General features: G+C 47.7%; 1 protein-coding gene across 7 annotated transcripts; it reads left to right on the plus strand.

The window, feature by feature from the left end:
• The first annotated feature begins 4,521 nt into the window (after positions 1-4,521).
• tcea3 (transcription elongation factor A (SII), 3) lies at positions 4,522-19,575 on the plus strand. Of its 7 annotated transcripts, XM_062466567.1 has the most exons (20): positions 4,841-5,044; positions 5,147-5,386; positions 6,019-6,081; positions 6,814-6,919; positions 7,016-7,106; positions 8,425-8,532; positions 8,933-9,031; positions 9,285-9,386; positions 9,550-9,615; positions 9,727-9,786; positions 10,307-10,378; positions 10,475-10,543; positions 10,692-10,754; positions 10,879-10,953; positions 11,106-11,266; positions 12,125-12,180; positions 12,504-12,659; positions 18,495-18,641; positions 18,732-18,803; positions 19,146-19,575. In XM_062466567.1, exons 2-20 carry the CDS (start codon positions 5,318-5,320, stop codon positions 19,152-19,154), a joined length of 1,644 nt encoding a protein of 547 aa, XP_062322551.1. In that variant the 5' UTR covers positions 4,841-5,044; positions 5,147-5,317; the 3' UTR covers positions 19,155-19,575. The 7 variants fall into 7 exon arrangements, with proteins under 7 accessions (XP_062322553.1, XP_062322551.1, XP_062322554.1 ...); XM_062466569.1 differs by lacking the exons at positions 4,841-5,044; positions 5,147-5,386 and adding an exon at positions 4,522-4,546; XM_062466570.1 differs by lacking the exon at positions 8,425-8,532 and having other exon boundaries at positions 4,843-5,386.
• Positions 19,576-22,604: the final 3,029 nt, after the last annotated feature.

Genomic DNA, 22,604 nt, shown 5'->3' on the forward strand with positions numbered 1-22,604 from the left:
TAGGCTTCTGGCGGATTAGCACCCTGGAGCACGGAAGTAAGGGCAATGAGGGATTTACACACTAACACAATTTGGATCATTAGCAAGGCTTTCGTCAGCAAGCGTGTAGGGTTGGTTCTGTTGACCAGCACGTTGTGAGATTGTGTAATGTGATGTTTGTACACAGCTTAATAGGTCAGTTGTCATGCCAGTTAAATATACAATAACTGACTATTCTTGGTTATTCAGTTATTCTCTGGGTACACTGTTTCTCTTGTACTGTACTGTACATCTGTAATGGATACTTGCTCATATAGACAGTGAAAAGGATGATAGGTAACCTCAACCCATCGTGAGGTTGCTACTCCACAGCAGCGCTGACACGAAAACACCATCTTCACAAACAGACACCACGCATCGCAGACACCACGCATCACAGACACCACGCATCACAGACACCCTGCATCACAGACACCCTGCATCACAGACACCACGCATCACAGACACCACGCATCACAGACACCCTGCATCACAGACACCCTGCATCACAGACACCACCACACATCACAGACACCCTGCATCACAGACACCACGCATCACAGACACCACCATGCATCACAGACACCACCACGCATCGCAGACACCACGCATCACAGACACCACGCATCACAGACACCACACATCACAGACACCCTGCATCACAGACACCCTGCATCACAGAGACCACGCATCACAGACACCACGCATCACAGACATCACGCATCACAGACACCACCACGCATCACAGACACCACCACGCATCGCAGACACCACGCATCACAGACACCCTGCATCACAGACACCCTGCATCACAGACCCCACGCATCACAGACACCACGCATCACAGACACCCTGCATCACAGACACCCTGCATCACAGACACCACGCATCGCAGACACCATGCATCACAGACACCACGCATCACAGACACCACGCATCGCGTACACCAGATGATGAATGCGTCAACAAGATAACAGTGGTTGGTTATCATCTTAGACGTTCACCCCCTCGAGGGGTCTGGAGAAAAACACGAACGCTTTCCGGAAGCTGCTTCTTGATCATCGACGTGACACTGATTCTAGGTTTCATTTGCAGGCATCTCCCTCTGCCTGTCTGAAAGGCAGGAGGCCTCCAATCTCCGTGGTCTGTCAGCAGAAAGCAGGCGCATGAGCAGGGATGAGGGCGCAGGGGACGATGGAGATCACGGATGAGGGAGCAGGGGATGATGGGAGCCAGGAGATCAAATAGCAGGCTTGTGTAGAACCACAGGATCTTTTTGCAGACATGCTATGGAAATGACTCCACGCCGAGCGTGTCAGTGTGTAATTAAAGGTTGCTCAAGGGTTGTAATACAACTGTACACATGCTCCTTTCCAGCCTCCCTGCCTTCTGCTGTCTATGAGCCATTGAGCTTTAAGTCTTGGGAATTGACTGGCATTTTCTTCTTCCCAAGTAGGGTGAATTTGGGTAATCTGGGACATGTTTTGCATGCATTTTCTCATCGGAGCTTCCCGACTATCTGGTGCCCTGACCCTTTCTGTGACACCACACCAATCACGTTTTGTGATTTCAGTCACATAACATCCATGCTAAACCTAGAGTCAAAGCTCTGTGGACTAGACATTGATTACCCGAATTCACCCTACTAAGTCTATCTCCAAGTTCAGGGATTTAGATAACCTACAGATAGCCTCAGAACTGCATGGAGATAGCCTAACAACTGGATGTAGATAGCCTCAAAACATTATGCAGTTTCTGTGTACATCACCTTCAGGCTTGTGTGAACCCTGGTTGTTGAGGCCTACCTCGCAGGAGTAGAGTTTGAAAGAGAGACTAAGAAAGCATTGCCAGGAACTGTGTGTGGGCGCCTGGGTGTGTACAGTCAATGTGCGTGTTTGTGTATAAGAGTGATTTTATTGGTGGGATGCACCGACTGGAAACAGGTGAGGCTAGTCCCCCGAGTTCATGACTGTGTGGGTGGTCCGATCCTGCTCACCAGAACCAAAGCCTTTTCAGGACCAAACTACTGAGAACCAGTCATTTTTAGGAGACGGCCAGAACCACCACCCGCACAAGTTCAGATGACCTCATAACCATAGGCGCCGATTTATGTTTTCCTCCGTGGGTGCTCACGGGCGCACGCCCTTTAAAAAAAGTATCTACACTAGTATCTACGTGGGTGCTCAGATCTACGCTAGTATGTACGTGGGTGCTCAGTATTTTCCGTGGGTGCTGGAGCTCTGGAGCACCCACGGTATCGGCGCCTCTGCTCATAACCCCAAAAGAGGACGTGAACGTCCAAGACAATGCCAACCTGCCACTCAAGAGGGTCCTATTTCAGGTTCTCTTCCTCTCCCTCAGCAGTTACAGACAAAGCCTTAAGAAAGAAAAAAAGAATACATTTGGAGTGAAATCATTCATTTTCTGGGCTGTCGTCATCCAAGCATTGCCCTAATTGCCCAGGCCTGGCGTCTCTTTTCCCAGACTGGCAAAGACACCCGTGCCAGGGAGAGGTGCATGTGGTGAAAAAGGGGGAGGTTGAGTGGATGATAGCTGGTGGATGTATTCTGGTAGACTGACCGTATCGGCTTACCTCTTCAATTGCAAAAGAACACAGCAGAGAGGGCACCACTTAATGTCAAGGAGTGGGACAGCTTTCTTCTGCCTCCAGAGGCCAGACCCGTTGTGGCAGACTTGACTTTCTACCCGCTGTCACGAGCTGAGACAGGATGAGGCTTCATGTGGTTTCGGGCCAGAGAGGCTAATGACAGAGCTGCAAACCCAACGCCAAGGATCTGGTGTAATTCAGCACTTCAAAACGTATGGGAATTCTGGAATTCACATCCGGTGTAGTGTAACCATGGGAACAGAAGATCCCGGAGAGGGTATTTGGGGTGAAGGCAGAGTTCTTGGGAGTTAGGGCCAGGGTGAAGGCAGAGTTCTATCGAGTTAGGGCCAGGGTGAAGATAGAGTTCTTGGGAGTTAGGGCCAGGGTGAAGATAGAGTTCTTGGGAGTTAGGGCCAGGGTGAAGGCAGAGTTCTCGGGAGTTAGGGCCAGGGTGAAGGCAGAGCTCTTGGGAGTTAGGGCCAGGGTGAAGGCAGAGCTCTTGGGAGTTAGGGCCAGGGTGAAGGCAGAGCTCTTGGGAGTTAGGGCCAGGGTGAAGGCAGAGTTCTTGGGAGTTAGGGCCAGGGTGAAGGCAGAGTTCTTGGGAGTTAGGGCCAGGGTGAAGGCAGAGCTCTTGGGAGTTAGGGCCAGGGTGAAGGCAGAGCTCTTGGGAGTTAGGGCCAGGGTGAAGGCAGAGTTCTTGGGAGTTAGGGCCAGGGTGAAGGCAGAGTTCTTGGGAGTTAGGGCCAGGGTGAAGGCAGAGTTCTTGGAAGTTAGGGCCAGGTGAAGGCAGAGTTCTTGGGAGTTAGGGCCAGGGTGAAGGCAGAGTTCTTGGAAGTTAGGGCCAGGGTGAAGGCAGAGTTCTATCGAGTTAGGGCCAGGGTGAAGGCTAAGTTCTCGGGAGTTAGGGCCAGGGTGAAGGCAGAGTTCTTGGGAGTTAGGGCCAGGGTGAAGGCTAAGTTCTCGGGAGTTAGGGCCAGGGTGAAGGCAGAGTTCTTGGGAGTTAGGGCCAGGGGTGAAGGCAGAGTTCTTGGGAGTTAGGGCCAGGGTGAAGGCAGAGCTCTTGGGAGTTAGGGCCAGGGTGAAGGCAGAGTTCTTGGGAGTTAGGGCCAGGGTGAAGGCCCCCGGCCCCCCCCCCCCCCCCCCCCAACTCCAGTAACGGCCCAGTGCCCAGGGGACAGACAGGAGCTGTTTGTAGTGTAAGACGTTACATGGCGGCTGATCTTTATCCCTGGCTCCTCTTCCTGCTGTTTTTCCTTCTTACCTCTCGGTGAACTGGCCCACTTCTCAGGCCCTCTGCCAATCACTGCACGACAGACTCCCATTAAGGCCAGACATTGGCTGAGAGCTGGCTCCTTCGGCCTGTTGGGTAACTCCTGGGTGAGGAACTAATACCGCTCTGGGAAGACAGCTCATTAGTGTCGTTTAACACACGGACACTTCCTATTTTCAAATCAATTTTCTATCAACAAACAAGATTGTCTTAATTCTTGACTTTTTTCCGGTTTAGGCTTTATGTATTTGTACTGGACTGTACTTCAGAAGATTTTCAATTTCCAAAAAGGTGTGTGGGGAAATGTATGAACACTTCAATGCTACTGTAGTGTGTGAAGCAATGAGGCACTGCCTGTCATATTTTCAAACATGCAGAAAACGTCTAAATTGTACTCTGATTATACAGTGTAGGATAAACCACATCCAAACCCTTCTCTCTCGCGCCTTCAACTCCCCACTCATTCACGCTCTTCACACAGTCATAACACGTTTGTATTGGTAATGTGTTTCTGTCACCTTCTACTCTGCAGCAATAGCGCCACCACGTGGTCCTAGACTGGACGGGACTACGTCTGGATAAACAACCAGAAAACCATTGAAGCAATCCTGTACATGACAAACTGCCCACCAACAGCGAGTACAAAAAGTGTAAGCAACAGAAAGAATACAACTAAAGTACAGCGAATCAATTACGCCTTTGTTGCTAATTACAGTATGTCCCCATTTAGCCAATAGACCTACTATTAGCATGCAACTGTACGGTAACCTACCCATTCAACACTTGTCAGCTGCTGTGCCATAAATTCCAGAGCTTTCAACTGGTTTAGGGCGCAGCTGCGGGAACAAAATAACGTGTTGAACAGCTTCTTTAAAGCTTACATTGTAGAAGACACTTCGCTTGAACTCTACTCCCCTCGGTGCTGTCACTTTCGATTTTGAGAAATTAAATATTGACTTCTAACCTAGTTTTGCCAAGGGCTACGAATTCACGTAGGCTAAAGGCTCGTCTCCTATTGTAAGTGTGTGTATAGGGGGCGGGTGGAGGTTATCTGAACGTGTTTAAACGTGCGTGTGTAAATGGAGAAGTAGCCTACCTACCGCAAAAACTAAATGTAGAACGGGGACCGCTATCAATATATAAGTTCCGTTTGCACGATAATATGTTTATTTAAATACGATATTGGTATCAGCCCCATAGCAACTTCTAAAATTAGGAGTTGTCATGTGTCATGTTGACCAGATGGTCAGACGATCCGACCGTCTTTCTGCCGAGGACACGCCCCTTAACCGAGTGGACACTGGACAGCACCGTAGCGTAAAATCCGATGTATGAAGGATCAAAACGTCGCACGTTTCATTTATTTGAATGATATACAACGTTCAAAGTGATTTACATCTGCACGTTTGATTCATGCCGTTATGATGCGAGAGGAGGATCTAATTCGAATTGCTAAAAAACTGGACAAGATGGTGTCTAGAAACAACACGGTGAGAATGTATTTTGACACCTTTCTGTCGGTTGTTTTTCTGTCACCGCGTGCTGCAGGCCTATAGGGCTGTCTATGAAAATGGAGTAGGCAATGCACGCTTATTCAGTATATATATTTTAATCTTTCCAGTTTTAAAATTCTTTGTGAACTTAAATCGTAAAGTTATTCTTTAGAAAGAGTTGCACACAGTTCCGACATAAGTACTTGAGCGTGCAATAAATCCGTAACAGGTGTTTGGCAGGGGATTGGTCAGATCTTGCTTACAGCGCAAACTTGCTTTCAAGGAGTTGGCGACGATGTGACATTACAGTAACTTAAGTAGCGTGTAGGCCACTTCATGCATTCACTCTCATTGTATTTCTGCGAGTTCAAGAGAATGTTATGGATAGTGGACAGCGCAAGGTCAACACAGTGGTGTCGAGCAGGACTGTTTGTTGTTAGTTGGCCATGCGCAGTTGTCATGAACAGTTTTGGCGGATACATTACAGTCGTGCGCCGAACATGCAACAGTCTACATTGACACTTAACTTACTGTCCCAAAACTATCACCTTGTAAGTGTGTATAGACAGCTGAAGTGACCTATATTACCACCATCCCAGCTGTTTCTGACTGTTGTCTTTTATGAACAGGATGGCGCTTTGGATCTGCTGAAAGAGCTAAGGAGTTTTAACATGACGCTTAAACTCCTGCAGGTAATACCTACTCAACCACGGAAAGAGATATTGCACACAAAAAAGAGAAAAAGAAAAGGGATAACTGTAACACTCCAATACTATTATTAGTGTTTTATTCTCAGCATTTGTGTTATTGTTTATTTACATTTACATTTACATTTATTCATTTAGCAGACGCTTTTATCCAAAGCGACTTCCAAGAGAGAGCTTTACAAAGTGCATAGGTCACTGATCATAACAACGAGATAGCCACAAAACATTGCGAGTAGCCAAAACAGGAAGCACACATTGTGAACAACCAAAGTAAGTGCCCAAAGGGAAGAACCATAAGAGCATGTAGTTAAACAAGTTACAATTAAACAATATGAACTGCTATAAGTGCAAGTGTACCTGTGGAAAAAAAAGACAAGCAACAATAATAAAAAACAATATATCACAGCGAGTACAAACAATTTTAAATCAGTTACCACTAACCACAAGAGCAACAAGTCTCTGAGTATTTGAATAACAGCCTGTTTTTGTGAGTAAAACTTGCAGGTAAGGTACCTTGTAGCACATCTACTGAACCAGTGTCCACATTTTCAATGTCCATCAGCCAAATAAACCCAATTTAGATTAAATCTAAACACAGTGAGCCGTCAGCTTTCAGTTCAATGCCCGCCGAAGAGTGAATGAACAAGTTGAGTTATTTCCGATAACTTTCAATCACAAACACGTTCCTTCTATTCCTCTAACCGAATGAACACTTAGGAAACCAGGATTGGAATGTCTGTGAACGGCATCAGGAAGCACTGCACCGATGAGGAAGTGGTAACCCTGGCTAAGCTACTCATCAAAGACTGGAAGAGACTTCTGGGTAAGTCCACGAGTGTTAAGGATCACTTCAGTATTTCGGCTTCGGACGGTACAGTGTGTGGTGTGGATCACGGACCCCGTTCTGAATGTCTTGCAGATGCCCAGAGCCCCACTGAGATGAAGAACGGGGTTGAAACCAGCAAACAACCCGGGTCTCCGGTCCATTCCCCCTTTGATAGAGACACCAGGTGGGTTGTTTTCTAGAAAGGGAGACACAGTTTCTTGAAAGTGCGTATCGCGATAACAAACACACATCCCACAATCACACAGTGAGATAACAAATACACACACACACACATCCACCTACACACTGAGATAGCAAACACACACACACAAAACAGGTTCATAGAAGGAAACAACACAAAATGAAAGTGAAAAGATTTGAGTCACGCATTCTACACGCATGTCTGCCTAAAGACAAGACGAGTGAGAGAGCAACAGCAGAGTTTGTGTTGTGGCCAGCCCTGCTCTTCTGTCATCGTCACAGGAGACCGGGAATCGAACCAAGGTCAGACTCGGAGCCTGATATAAAAGAACCAGACAAACCTGGAAGAGACAAGCGCGAAAACGACCAGAAGAAGGACAAGCAGGCCGGGGGAGAACGGAAGAGGGAGAGGCCTCCAACTCGGCCCCAGAACGACGGGCCGCTAGAAACTTCCAGAACCGGTAAACATCCACAAGAGAGACACGCAGAAGAGAACAAGCACAGGGACCCTGCCGACACGGGGAAAGAGAGACGTACGGAGGCGCTGAGGAAGGAGACACACATTCAAGACCATCACAACAACCGACACGAGCAGGAAACCAAGACGGCCCGCCCGTCAGAGGAACACAAGGACAGGTGTCCGGAAGAACCCAGAAAAGACAGAGGTTCCGAGGACGAGCGGAGAGAGAGACACGCGGAGGCGTGCAGGAACGAGAGACGCTCGCACGAGACACCCAAAGAGAGACCCGCCGACAACCACAAATGGGTGTTTGAGAGGTGAGAGGTGACACGGGTGGCCTAGGTCACAAGTGTTGAACCTGATTACAGTTGAGACCCGGGGCCAGACCTTCAATGGATATCTTGTCTCCCCCCTTGCAGGAGAAGTGTGTTGGATGGGAACATTCTGTACCCCTCCCGGTACCCCTCTCCTCCCCGGACCCCCCATCCCCCTCGCCCTCTTCCTCCGGTCAAACGTCCGTCCGTGGAGGTGACCAGAGAGAGGTCAGGGCGGATTTGCACTGTGCTGTCCCCTGCATGTGACTCCTAACCCCATGTAGACCTCCTTTCAATGCCACGGTTGTAACTTCATATGCCAGAACTGGGTCGGACTGCACCATAACCTGAATATTTCAATGACTCGCCGCCACAGGAAGTCAGCGTGACAGAGCCGCCAGCGGTCTGATGGTGCATGGTGCATGGGGTGATACGGTCGGTCATGCGTTGCATTCGCCAGTGGCTTAGGTCTGCCTGTGTGGTGTGGCGTGGTGTTCACCGTCTGAAGTACTGTGATGTCTGCTTAGGAAGGACTCCACGGACTCTCTGCCCTCCTCCCGTCCTCCCCGTGCGCACCCCCCCAAGTCCACCTCTCCTCCGCCCAGACGGCCTTCTCTGGAGGTGAAGAAGGAGAGGTCAGAAGCAGTGCTTTGTGTGAAAAGATGGATGAACGTTTGTGAGTGGTGGTTGTGAGGTTGCGTTCGTCTACTCAGAGATCGTAGGGGCACCAGGCGCGTAACAACAGATCAGATTAGTGTGTCTGTTTGATGTTCTGGCTGTCATGTGGAACACAGGAAGCAAACATCGCATGTCTGCATGACCATCTGTTTTGGTTGGAACCCTCCCAACCACATAACAAACGACCTGCACCAGTCTGCATCCAAGCAGTGCCCAAACGAACGAATCACTCTAGTTTGCTAATGATGTCATTAAAATGCACCGATACTTCCTGTCAGACTTCAGGCCGTTTGTGCTGTAGAAGCTTTTTTGTCTGTGTTTGTTCAAACTGAGTCAAACTTTGGATGTTCCATTCAGGAAGAAAGCTCCGGACCCCAACGCCCCGCTTTCCCCTCTTCCTCTTCACCTTCATCCTCCACCTAAGCCCTCCTGCGTGCTGGAGGTCAGGAAGGAGAGGTCAGACTTTGCTTGTCTTCTGATCCTCATTAACCACCGAGGCAGCGTCCGCTTTGAAATGTGATTCCATTTCTATGAGGGATCTGTGTTTCTGTGTAGTTACTGTGTCCACGACAGCAGAGCTCAAGAACTCCATGAGGGAGCAGTTTATGTGTCATAATGTTTCTGTGTACAGAACGGCAGGGCACTTGAAGCTTGTGTGTTTCCTGCTGTGGAGCGATTGTGACACCTGCGATTCCAATATTCCGTTTAGAAAAGGGCCCCCGGACCCCAATGCTCCTTTCGCTCCTCTTCCTCTTCATCTCCACCCCCCGCCCCCCACGAAGCGCCTGTCGGTGGACGGAAAGAAGGAGAGGTCAGGGCAGGATGTGACATCCTAGGGTGCTCTGTACTTGAGAGAATCACAGGAAATGCTCGTTCTGGGAATGCATCGCAATTCCAAAATGTGGTTAGATCTAGTTTGTTTGTTTTCCTTTGACGTTTTTTAAACGTCCGTTCTCTCGTTGTTTACCTCCCAGAAAGGAGACGTCCGAATCCAGACCCGTTTCTCAGAAGAGCCCGTGTGACCACGTGAAACACGACAGGTGTGTCACGCCGTTAGGACCTGGCATACCCACCGTATCATCTAGTAAAAAAATCTGATGATGACCTGAGGTGCAGCCGGCAGGAGTTTTCAACATATTTTCCTTTTGCAGGAAAAACTCATCAGAGAGCAAAGCACCCAAAGTATCGTCTGTGGAAGCTAAGAAAGAAAGGTTGGAGAGTGAGAGAAGCATGCCAACTCACAGATACTGTGCATGCGTATTCCACAACTGTGCTCAGTAATGATATCAGTATTGTTTATTGGAGCCAGTGAGGGTCAAACATACTTTCTACTTAACAGCTTCTCATAGGGCAGCGTGTTTCTGTGCTCACCCTATCACAGGCCTCCTTTCGGTGGCGGCCTGTGCATGAATCGCCCAATGCCTGTTCTGTGGTGTATGACTATGTTTAGCCTGTGTTCTGCTCCTCTCTCTCACCAACCGTCTCTGGAGGAGGGGATCCCTCTCTGAATTGCTCCTCCCAAGGTTTCTTCCATTTTTTTCTCCTGTTGAGAGTTTTTTGGGAGTTTTTCCTTGTCTTCCTTGAGGGTTTAGGTTGGTTGAGGGGCAGTTCTATGGGCATATGTGAAGCCCTCTGTGACATGCTTGCGTGTAAAAAGGGCTATACAAATAAATTTGATTTGATTTGATTTGTGGTGAAACAAGTGGCAAACTGATATTTCCCGCCTTTCAGAAACGACTCATCTGAATCTAAACCACAAGCTCCTAAACGGTCGATTGTGGACGGCAAGAAAGACAAAGACAGGTCCGCAGAAGCAGAGACAGACTGCATTGTGGGAAGTCTCTAGTTTGTGTCTACGAATCTCAGTGCCTCGGCTAACGTTCACATCTGTGTTTGTAGGAAGGACTCGACGGACTCCAGGCCTGGACATCCAGTCAAAAGACATTCATCGGACTCCAAACCAGACAGGTACAGCTTGTATCTAGCCTTGGAATACCTTTTGTTGCCGGCACGACTCCCCAAAACACTTCCTGTGTATCTCAACTTTCAACGTGTCAAGGGCGGTCAGGCGACATCCATCTCGATCCAAATCTCCGGCGACATTTTGTTATTTCAGGAGGGAGTCCACTGACTCCAAGAAAGCTGTATCCCCACCGGCTAAGAAGCTCTCTGGTGACAGGTAGGCCTGCGAGGAAGCCATCTTCCCCTTCTTCCTCATTGATCTGTACTGTACATCCAGACTGTTCCATGTGCGCTACCTGATGGGGTCCATTAGGGGTAATAGTATTTAATGACTCTTCCAGAAGGGAATCGCATGGCTCCAAGTCCTCCCCCTCCGCCACTCTGCAGAGGAAGGCCTCCACCGACAGTATCGAACGGTAAATCCATAACATCACCAAAAATGCATTTTCTCTGAATGGTGTGTCGTGAACTACACAGACAAAACACAGCCAAACACCCGTCATTTACTTCGAAATGACACGCCAATTATATCCTTTTGTGTCTCTCGTTTCCCGTGTCTGCTGCCCAGGAGAGTAAAACCAGACACCCCCAGGTCCCCCACCACCCCGACCAGCCCCATGTCTCCCTCCTTATGCTCGGCAGGGGGTCCGCTGTCCCCTCGCCTGGCCACGGGGGACTCCGTCAGGGACAAGTGCATCGAGATGCTGGCGGCTGCGCTGCGTACAGACGGTGGGCAGACAGACACCAGGAGACAGCTCTGTAGAGAAATGGAGACAGCTCTGTAGAGACAGGAGACAGCTCTGTAGAGACATGGAGACAGCTCTGTAGAGACATGGAGACAGCTCTGTAGAGACATGGAGACAGCTCTGTGGAGACATGGAGACAGCTCTGTAGAGACATCTCTGTAGACAGGAGACAGCTCTGTAGAGACATGGAGACATCTCTGTAAAGACAGGAGACAGCTCTGTAGAGACATGGAGACAGCTCTGTAGAGACATGGAGACAGCTCTGTGGAGACATGGAGACAGCTCTGTAGAGACAGCTCTGTAGACAGGAGACAGCTCTGTAGAGACATGGAGACATCTCTGTAAAGACAGGAGACAGCTCTGTAGAGACATAGAGACAGCTCTGTAGAGACAGGAGACAGCTCTGTAGAGACATGGAGACAGTAGACAGCTCTGTAGAGACATGGAGACAGCTCTGTAGAGACATGGAGACAGTAGACAGCTCTGTAGAGACATGGAGACAGCTCTGTAGAGATATGGAGACAGGACACAGCTCTGTAGAGACATGGAGACAGCTCTGTAGAGACATGGAGACAGTAGACAGCTCTAGAGACATGGAGACAGTAGACAGCTCTGTAGAGACAGCTCTGTAGAGACATGGAGACAGTAGACAGCTCTGTAGAGACATGGAGACAGCTCTGTAGAGACATGGAGACAGCTCTGTAGAGACATGGAGACCGCTCTGTAGAGACATGGAGACAGCTCTGTAGAGACTGGAGACAGTATACAGCTCTTTAGACACGGTTGATAGCTCTGTGGAGAGTTTTTAAGAATGTCTTTATTCTTGCCTTCGTCTCCTTAGATAACTACAAAGAATTTGGGACGAACTGTGATGCCATGGCTGCAGAGATGGAAGACCATATCCTTTGAAACAGTCTGCCCTTTCCGCAAATTAAACGGCCTTCAGTTTGAACTTCTTCTTGACATTTACATTAGATTAAATGTACAAATAGTATTAGTGTATTAAGCACAGCAGATAATCAAGAACCTCAAATGCCCCGTTCTAACAATATTTCAGTAGTTTGTGCCAAGGCCCTGTCTGCAGTTTTACCAGACACAGTGCAACAACAACATCACGTATCTACTCTGTGGACCGTAACCCCAGCAGATGGGCCCCTGCGTATGAGCGATGGTTCCTGACGCCAGATGTCTCTGTGCGCTTCCTTGACTCCCTGCGCTCACATATCTACCAGGAGAACCGAGCCACGGACATGAAGTACAAGAACAGGGTCCGCAGCCGCATCAGCAACCTGAAGGACCCCAAGAACCCAGGTCTGCGGAGGAACGTTCTGGCAGGAGGCATCGAGCTGAGCCGCTTCGCTGTCATGACTGCCGAGGTAGAGCATCCTGGCAAGCACACACCCACTTACACACACACACACACACCCACTTACACACCCACTTACACACGCACACACCCACTTACACACGCACACACCCACTTACACACGCACACACCCACTTACACACGCACACACCAACTTACACACGCACACACCCACTTACACACCCACACACCCACTTACACACCCACTTACACACTCACACACCCACGCACACACCCACTTAAACACTCACACACCCACGCACACACTCACTCACGCACACACCCACTTACACACTCACTCACGCACACACCCACTTACACACTCACGCACACACCCACTTACACACTCACGCACACATCCACTTACACACCCACACACCCACTTACACACCCACACACCCACTTACACACGCACACACCCACTTACACACTCACGCACCCACTTACACACGCACACACCCACTTATACACGCACACACCCACTTACACACGCACACACCCACTTACACACGCACACACCCACTTACACACCCACTTACACACTCACACACCCACGCACACACCCACTTACACACTCACGCACACACCCACTTACACACTCACGCACACACCCACTTACACACTCACTCACGCACAAACCCACTTACACACTCACGCACACACCCACTTACACACGCACACACCCACTTACACACGCACACACCCACTTACACACGCACACACCCACTTACACACGCACACACCCACTTACACACTCACACACACACCCACTTACACACTCACGCACACACCCACTTACACACGCACACACCCACTTACACACTCACGCACACACCCACTTACACACCCACACACGCACACACCCACTTACACACACACGCACACACCCACGCACACACCCACTTACACACTCACTCACGCACACACCCACTTACACACTCACGCACACACCCACTTACACACTCACGCACACACCCACGCACACACCCACTTACACACTCACTCACGCACACACCCACTTACACACTCACGCACACACCCACTTACACACTCACGCACACACCCACTTACACACGCACACACCCACTTACACACGCACACACCCACGCACACACCCACTTACACACTCACACACACACCCACTTACACACTCACGCACACACCCACTTACACACGCACACACCCACGCACACACCCACTTACACACTCACGCACACACCCACTTACACACTCACTCACGCACACACCCACTTACACACTCACGCACACACCCACTTACACACTCACGCACACACCCACTTACACACACCCACTTACACACGCACACACCCACTTACACACCCACACACGCACACACCCACTTACACACGCACACACCCACTTACACACGCACACACCCACTTACACACGCACACACCCACGCACACACCCACTTACACACTCACGCACACACCCACTTACACACTCACGCACACACCCACTTACACACTCACGCACACACCCACTTACACACGCACACACCCACTTACACGCGCACACACCCACTTACACACCCACACACCCACTTACACACCCACACACCCACTTACACACGCACACACCCACTTACACACGCACACACCCACTTACACACGCACACACCCACTTACACACGCACACACCCACGCACACACCCACTTACACACTCACGCACACACCCACTTACACACGCACACACCCACCCACTTACACACGCACACACCCATTTACACACTCACGCACACACCCACTTACACACCCACACACCCACTTACACACCCACACACGCACACACCCACTTACACACGCACACACCCACTTACACACGCACACACACACTCACGCACACACCCACTTACACACTCACACACTCACACACACACGCACACACTCACGCACACACCCACTTACACACGCACACACTCACGCACACACCCACTTACACACGCACACACTCACGCACACACGCACACACTCACGCACACACCCACTTACACACGCACACACTCACGCACACACCCACTTACGCACGCACACACTCACTTACGCATGCACACACCCACACACTCACTTACGCACGCACACACTCACTTACACAAGCACACACCCACTTACACACGCACACACTCACGCACACACCCACTTACACACGCACACACTCACGCACACACACACTCACACACTCACGCACACACTCACACCCACTTACGCACACACTCACTTACACACGCACACACTCACTCACATTGCCTATAAAAAGTATTCACCCCCCTTGGATGTTTCACCCTTTTGTTGCTATTATACATGAAATCATGGTCAATATAATTAGGCATTTTTGACAAGAATTTGCACATAAAAATGAATTAAGTCAAAACAGATTTTTACAAAATAATGTCAATTAATTTAAAATATAGAAGGTAAAGTAGATGATTGCATACATATTCACCCCCTTCAGGTTAGTATTTAGTAGATGCACATTTGGCTGCAATCACAGCACTGAGTGTGTGGACATGTCTCAATCACAGCACTGAGTGTGTGGACATGTCTCAATCACAGCACTGAGTGTGTGGACATGTCTCAATCACAGCACTGAGTGTGTGGACATGTCTCAATCACAGCACTGAGTGTGTGGACATGTCTCAATCACAGCACTGAGTGTGTGGACATGTCTCAATCACAGCACTGAGTGTGTGGACATGTCTCAATCACAGCACTGAGTGTGTGGACATGTCTCAATCACAGCACTGAGTGTGTGGACATGTCTCAATCACAGCACTGAGTGTGTGGACATGTCTCAATCACAGCACTGAGTGTGTGGACATGTCTCAATCACAGCACTGAGTGTGTGGACATGTCTCAATCACAGCACTGAGTGTGTGGACATGTCTCAATCACAGCACTGAGTGTGTGGACATGTCTCAATCACAGCACTGAGTGTGTGGACATGTCTCAATCACAGCACTGAGTGTGTGGACATGTCTCAATCACAGCACTGAGTGTGTGGACATGTCTCAATCACAGCACTGAGTGTGTGGACATGTCTCAATCACAGCACTGAGTGTGTGGACATGTCTCAATCACAGCACTGAGTGTGTGGACATGTCTCAATCACAGCACTGAGTGTGTGGACATGTCTCAATCACAGCACTGAGTGTGTGGACATGTCTCAATCACAGCACTGAGTGTGTGGACATGTCTCAATCACAGCACTGAGTGTGTGGACATGTCTCAATCACAGCACTGAGTGTGTGGACATGTCTCAATCACAGCACTGAGTGTGTGGACATGTCTCAATCACAGCACTGAGTGTGTGGACATGTCTCAATCACAGCACTGAGTGTGTGGACATGTCTCAATCACAGCACTGAGTGTGTGGACATGTCTCAATCACAGCACTGAGTGTGTGGACATGTCTCAATCACAGCACTGAGTGTGTGGACATGTCTCAATCACAGCACTGAGTGTGTGGACATGTCTCAATCACAGCACTGAGTGTGTGGACATGTCTCAATCACAGCACTGAGTGTGTGGACATGTCTCAATCACAGCACTGAGTGTGTGGACATGTCTCAATCACAGCACTGAGTGTGTGGACATGTCTCAATCACAGCACTGAGTGTGTGGACATGTCTCAATCACAGCACTGAGTGTGTGGACATGTCTCAATCACAGCACTGAGTGTGTGGACATGTCTCAATCACAGCACTGAGTGTGTGGACATGTCTCAATCACAGCACTGAGTGTGTGGACATGTCTCAATCACAGCACTGAGTGTGTGGACATGTCTCAATCACAGCACTGAGTGTGTGGACATGTCTCAATCACAGCACTGAGTGTGTGGACATGTCTCAATCACAGCACTGAGTGTGTGGACATGTCTCAATCACAGCACTGAGTGTGTGGACATGTCTCAATCACAGCACTGAGTGTGTGGACATGTCTCAATCACAGCACTGAGTGTGTGGACATGTCTCAATCACAGCACTGAGTGTGTGGACATGTCTCAATCACAGCACTGAGTGTGTGGACATGTCTCAATCACAGCACTGAGTGTGTGGACATGTCTCAATCACAGCACTGAGTGTGTGGACATGTCTCAATCACAGCACTGAGTGTGTGGACATGTCTCAATCACAGCACTGAGTGTGTGGACATGTCTCAATCACAGCACTGAGTGTGTGGACATGTCTCAATCACAGCACTGAGTGTGTGGACATGTCTCAATCACAGCACTGAGTGTGTGGACATGTCTCAATCACAGCACTGAGTGTGTGGACATGTCTCAATCACAGCACTGAGTGTGTGGACATGTCTCAATCACAGCACTGAGTGTGTGGACATGTCTCAATCACAGCACTGAGTGTGTGGACATGTCTCAATCACAGCACATCTGGACACTGCAATGTTCCTCCATTCTTCCTTGCAAAACAGCTCAAGTTCTGTCAGGTTGCTCAGGGGTCAGGTGTGAACAGCTCTTTTCAAGTCCAGCCACAAATTCTCAATTGGACTGAGATCTGGGCTTTGACTTGGCCACTCCAGAACATTCACCTTGTTGTCTTTGAACCATTTCTGTGTAGCTTTTGCTGTATGCTTTGGGTCGTTGTCTTCCTAGAAAATAAATCCCAAGTTGTAGTTCTCTTGCAGACTGAGTCAGATTATCCTCCAGGATTTGGCGATACTGAGTCTCCCACATGCCTTTGGGCGAATTTCAGGCGAGATTTCATATGAGCTTTTTTCAACAGTGGCTTTCTCTTTGCCACTCATACAGCTTCGACTGGTGAAGAACCCGGGCAACAGTTGTATGTCCAGTCTCTCCCCTCTGAGCCACTGAAGCTTTTAACTCCTTCAGAGTGGTCCTAGGTGTCTTGGAAATATTTTTGTAGCCATCTCCTTACTTATACTTTACAATGATCTTTTCTTTGAGTGTTCTTTTGTCTTCATGTTGCAATTGTAGTAGGAATACTGATGAACCAGAGACTGGATCTCCCAGACACAGGTGTTTTTATACTACAATCACTTGACACACATCAACTGTACTCAGGTGATCTCCATTTCACTGATTGTTACACTGCTGGCTCAACTAGCTGGAACTCTGTTGAATTATGTCAGTCACTTTAAGGGGGTGAAAGATTATACAAACACTTATTTTACACTTTATATTTTTAATTTATTGAAATTAGTTTGTAAAAATCTGTTTTCACTTTGACATGAAAGAAGCTTTTTTTTAAATGTATTTTTTGTCAAAAAAGCCAACTTATATGGATCATGATTTCATGTATAAAAGCAAAAAAGGGAAAACATCCAAGGGGGTGAATACTTTTTACACACTCACTTACACACTCACTTACACAGCTGTCATGACTGCCGAGGTAAAGCATCCTGGCTGATAGCCTGACACACACACACTAACACACACTCCTACACACACCACACACTCTACAGACACACACTCACCTACACCCACACACACACACACACACTCACTTACACACACTTACTCATGGTACACTTTGACCACACTATTGGGGTCCCACACTCACATACACACAGTAACTTACTCAAACTCACTTACTCAAACACTCACACACTTACTTACACACATTTACACACCCACACACTCACTTTTAGATGAATGTGTTTACATTCTCTTCTCTCTGCCCCCTTCTTCTCTTCTTCTCTTTCTCTACTTTTCTTTCCTGTCTCTCCTCATTCTGTCCTTCTCTTCTATCACCTTTTCTCCTTCTCCTCCTCCCCTCTCAACCCCTCCCCTCTCAACTGCTCCCCTCTCCTCCTCTCCTCCTCCTCCTCCTCCCCTCTCTGTGTGCAGGAGATGGCCAGTGATGAGTTGAAACAGCTGAGGAACGTGCTGACCCAGGAGGCCATCAGGGAGCACCAGATGGCCAAGACAGGAGGCACCTCCACCGACCTTCTGCAGTGCGGAAAGTGCCGGAAGAAGAACTGCACCTACAACCAGGTGGGTCCACCTACCTGCCGGCTCCACCTGCTCACAGCCAGGTCAACACTCTGAAACCCTAAAACCGTGTGCGTGCGTGCGTGCGTGCAGGTCCAGACCCGCAGTGCTGATGAGCCCATGACCACCTTTGTGCTGTGTAACGAGTGTGGAAATCGCTGGAAGGTATGTTCTCCCCTTGGACGTTGGGGTTAGATTGTTATATCGAGACAGTATTTTAAATTGTAACGTGTTTATATTGTCTCATGTTGACATTATTGTATTGTAACACGTTTACATTGTTACTATTCATTGTTACAATGTATTGTTAAATGTTTGCATTGTACAGTAGCGGTTATAATGTAACACTATTATACTGTTACATGTTACATTGGTCATTTTTTATCAGTCTTGCTGTATGCTGACAGGAACATGGACCTAATTAAGTTAGCCACTGATACAGTGTTAGTAATCAAAGTGTACTGATGATGTTATATTTTACTGAGCCTTAATGTCTTCACCTCCCAGTTCTGCTGATGTTGTGCTGCTGCAGCCAGGAGTCTGGGAGGTCAAAGGTCACCTTATCTGCCCCGAGGGAATTCTGTCTTGGACATTGCCCATCACACAGAACAATAACATTGCTTTTTCTAAAGGGAAAAGGGGAATAATGGATGATGAATCTTTGTGTTAAGTGATTTTACACAAAAAAACAGTGTTTTGAGATACTTGCAATTTATACTTGACTTTTTAAGATTGGTAAGCATGAGATTTAGACTGGGATTTAATTCATGTTAACATTGTCATGGGCTGGGTGGAGGGGTGGGTGGAGGGGTGGGTGGAGGTGTCTGTGCAGGTGGGTGATTGAGTCATTGATGTATCCTGTTGAATCACAAGCTACACTAAGGTGCTTATGTTGTTAAACGCTGATATAAATTTCACTAATAAAAAGCTGATTTTATTTCAGAACTCTTATCTTTTGTTTTGTACATGAATTTAAATGTATAAATCATGGATCATTTATACATATACTAATAAATATCTTATACTAAAGAATACAAATTCACAGTAACACAATTCCTCAGCCAACTGGACTAACTTTTGTCCAGAAAGTTGTCAAACTCTCCCTAAAAGCTTTCCCTAGCATTTTATGAACCATCAGATGAATAGAAAAGTAGTTTCTATCTGCAACCTTGGAGGAATCAGCTATTATGACTAGTCTGTGCAGTTACTTAGTCTGCTTTGAGTAAACAAGGAAAGCGGGCCAAAATGATTACAGTTAGAGTTTAGAAAAACATTAATGGGTAAACCTCTCATTTGCATGAAATATACTCTGTATTTGTGCTTCAAGAGGGTTAAAGTTTCAATAGAGCAGTTCATAGGTATATTCATAAATATGTATGAGTAAATGCATAAGTGGCTTATTTCCTCATTCAAATGTAGATAGGGGAGAACTTATATACAAACCCTTTTCCTTCATGAATAAATAAATCAATAGTTTACTGAAAGATGATCGTTTATATTATGCTAAATAATAGGGACGGCTGAAGTGTGCGTTAGGACACGGAATAGTAGAATAAAGTGAAGCAGCACTACCAGGTCCTGCCAGCAGAGGGCATAATTCATCATAGCTGTAGAAAGTTCACCCTTGAGAAAAACAATACCTGAGTGTTACTTTCTAGTTATGTAAATATATTGAACAACACTGCAGGTTCTTGTTTCAGTGTGTCACACTGTGTATCACAAACTGCTGATGAATATGGGGAGGTGAGATTGCAGAGTCTGGAGAACCTACTTGAGACAGCCCTTTACCGTGGTTCCTTGTAAACCTTTTACATGCTTCAAAGTCTGTCAGTATAAGACAAAGTAGACCCAGTCTGGCCACAAAGCCAACCTCTGCATCTTCCTACTATTTAGATATGAGAGAGCGAGAGAGAGAGCGAGAGAGCGAGAGAGCGAGAGAGCGAGAGCGAGAGAGAGAGAAAGGCATCCAGCAAAGAACCCAGGCCCCTGCGATGAGGCCTCAGCCTACATGGTACTCACACTTATCCGGTGAGCTACCAGGCCCTCATGCTTTCTTCTGAGATGACAGGAATGCACGTGACCCTCTCACGTCTCAGAGTAGTCCTTCAAAGCTGCTTGGATGTTAGATGGGTTATGTGACCTCTTCAGGCTCTCCCTCTCCATTGGTGAATCTTGGTTCCATTGTCAAGGAAGAGATCGATCCTGTCTCCCGTATCTCAGCCATGTCTTGAGGGTGATGGATGCAGTGGCAGACCCTTGGATTCAAAAGGTTGGAAGTATAAATCCCAATTGATAGTTTTACCACTTTGATTGTACGGTAAGGTACCACGATGTGACTTAACATTGTTGTCAGTACCAAGACTCCCCCACTCATTTCCTGATGACACATTTGCGGACCCCAGTCTTCGTTTGGCCAAGATGATTTCCTGTCTCCAAATGATAAACACCTTCCTCAGCAACAGCACGATTTAGAACCATCATATTCTTTTCAAGCTCAATAAAATCTTTGATGTCTGATTTTAAACTATCTCTGTGTGTAGTATGAGAATATTTTCCCAGTGAGAGGCAGATGTTTAAAGTGCATTGAAAATCAGAGTTTGTGAAGGAGACTTTGTGATTCAGGTCTGGGCTCCCGTGGTGCCGATTTGACTGCTGCTGATGCTTTTATCGAAGGAGGAAGAACGTTGGTTTGTTGTCCTCAAATGTGGGTTTGCAGGGAAAGTACTTGTATTTGTGTTTACCCGAATCGGTGAAATAATGGAGGGGGCTGCTCCAATGAACATATAAGCTTCACACCAGGCACCCTGATAATAAATCTCCAGGCTGGGAAGTGGTAAATGCCATCGCCGTCTCCAGGAGCCCTGGTTGTGAAGTTGTTTACTCTTCAAGCTACGCTCAGGGAGAACACCCGACTTTCTAGTGGAAGAGAAAAGAATTGTCTGATGATATATTCCGAGTCGTATCCCTGGTTCTCTCTTGTGATTGTGAAAGCCATCTTCTCTACCACTGTGTGTCTGTGAGATAGTGAAAACCCCTACTGCAGCAGGGAGAATACAGCCACAGCCTAATGTGGAGCCTTTTAACGGAAGAAGGTTAACTGCACGGTATACTGGGATGGCAATATGAGATAGGATGAAGCCAAGAACTTCTACATGAGGCCTGGATTACCTCTCCTATACGTTCTAAGAAAGAGAGAGGAGAGAGAGAGAGAGAGAGAGAGAGAGAGAGAGAGAGAGAGAGAGAGAGAGAGAGAGAGAGAGAGAGAGAGTTCTCACAGGCAGTGTTGTAGATTATACTGTAACTCCTATGGAACAGATTGTTGACTATCAAAAGTAGCAACAGTAAGTTAAAGGCAAGATAGGTACGTTTTGCGAACCTAGCAATTTGTGCTGGAATTTGAAAGGATTCAAACCTAAATATCCCACCCCTCCTTCAAAGCCACTCCTCCAAAACACATGAGCTCGCTACTTGACTACTGCTGTGAGGTAGACTGACAAGTAGCCTGTCCAATCATTGCATTTGGTCCGAATGCTGTCCAATCCTTATGCTGGGTACACACCCCAGGATAATCGGGCCGATTTCCCCCCTTCCGACAACCCTGTCACGGCCACAGCCGTGTCCCCCTGTTGTTTTTGGTTTTGCCCTGCCCTAGTGTTTGAGGTGTGTTAAGAGTGACCGAACATGCTCGGAAGAACGTCGGAGCCTCCCCGATCCCGAATATTCAACATGTTGAATATTTACGATCAGAAATCCTGATGTGGGGGGGGAGCAAAACGGTTAAGTCTAAGATGTTTTTGTCCTCATGTTTGTGGTCTCTCACATTTTGAAAATCTTAAAAGATTACAAAAATATTTTTGTGTGTACCCATCATTAGTGCCAGTCCAACGTTAATGATTGGTTATGTTAATTAAAGTCCTGTGACGGCCACAGATATCGGATTGATTTAATTTCACTGTCAAACCCTTC

This window comes from Osmerus eperlanus, chromosome 7, assembly GCF_963692335.1.
Source record: "Osmerus eperlanus chromosome 7, fOsmEpe2.1, whole genome shotgun sequence".
NCBI classification, from domain to species: Eukaryota; Metazoa; Chordata; class Actinopteri; order Osmeriformes; family Osmeridae; genus Osmerus; species Osmerus eperlanus.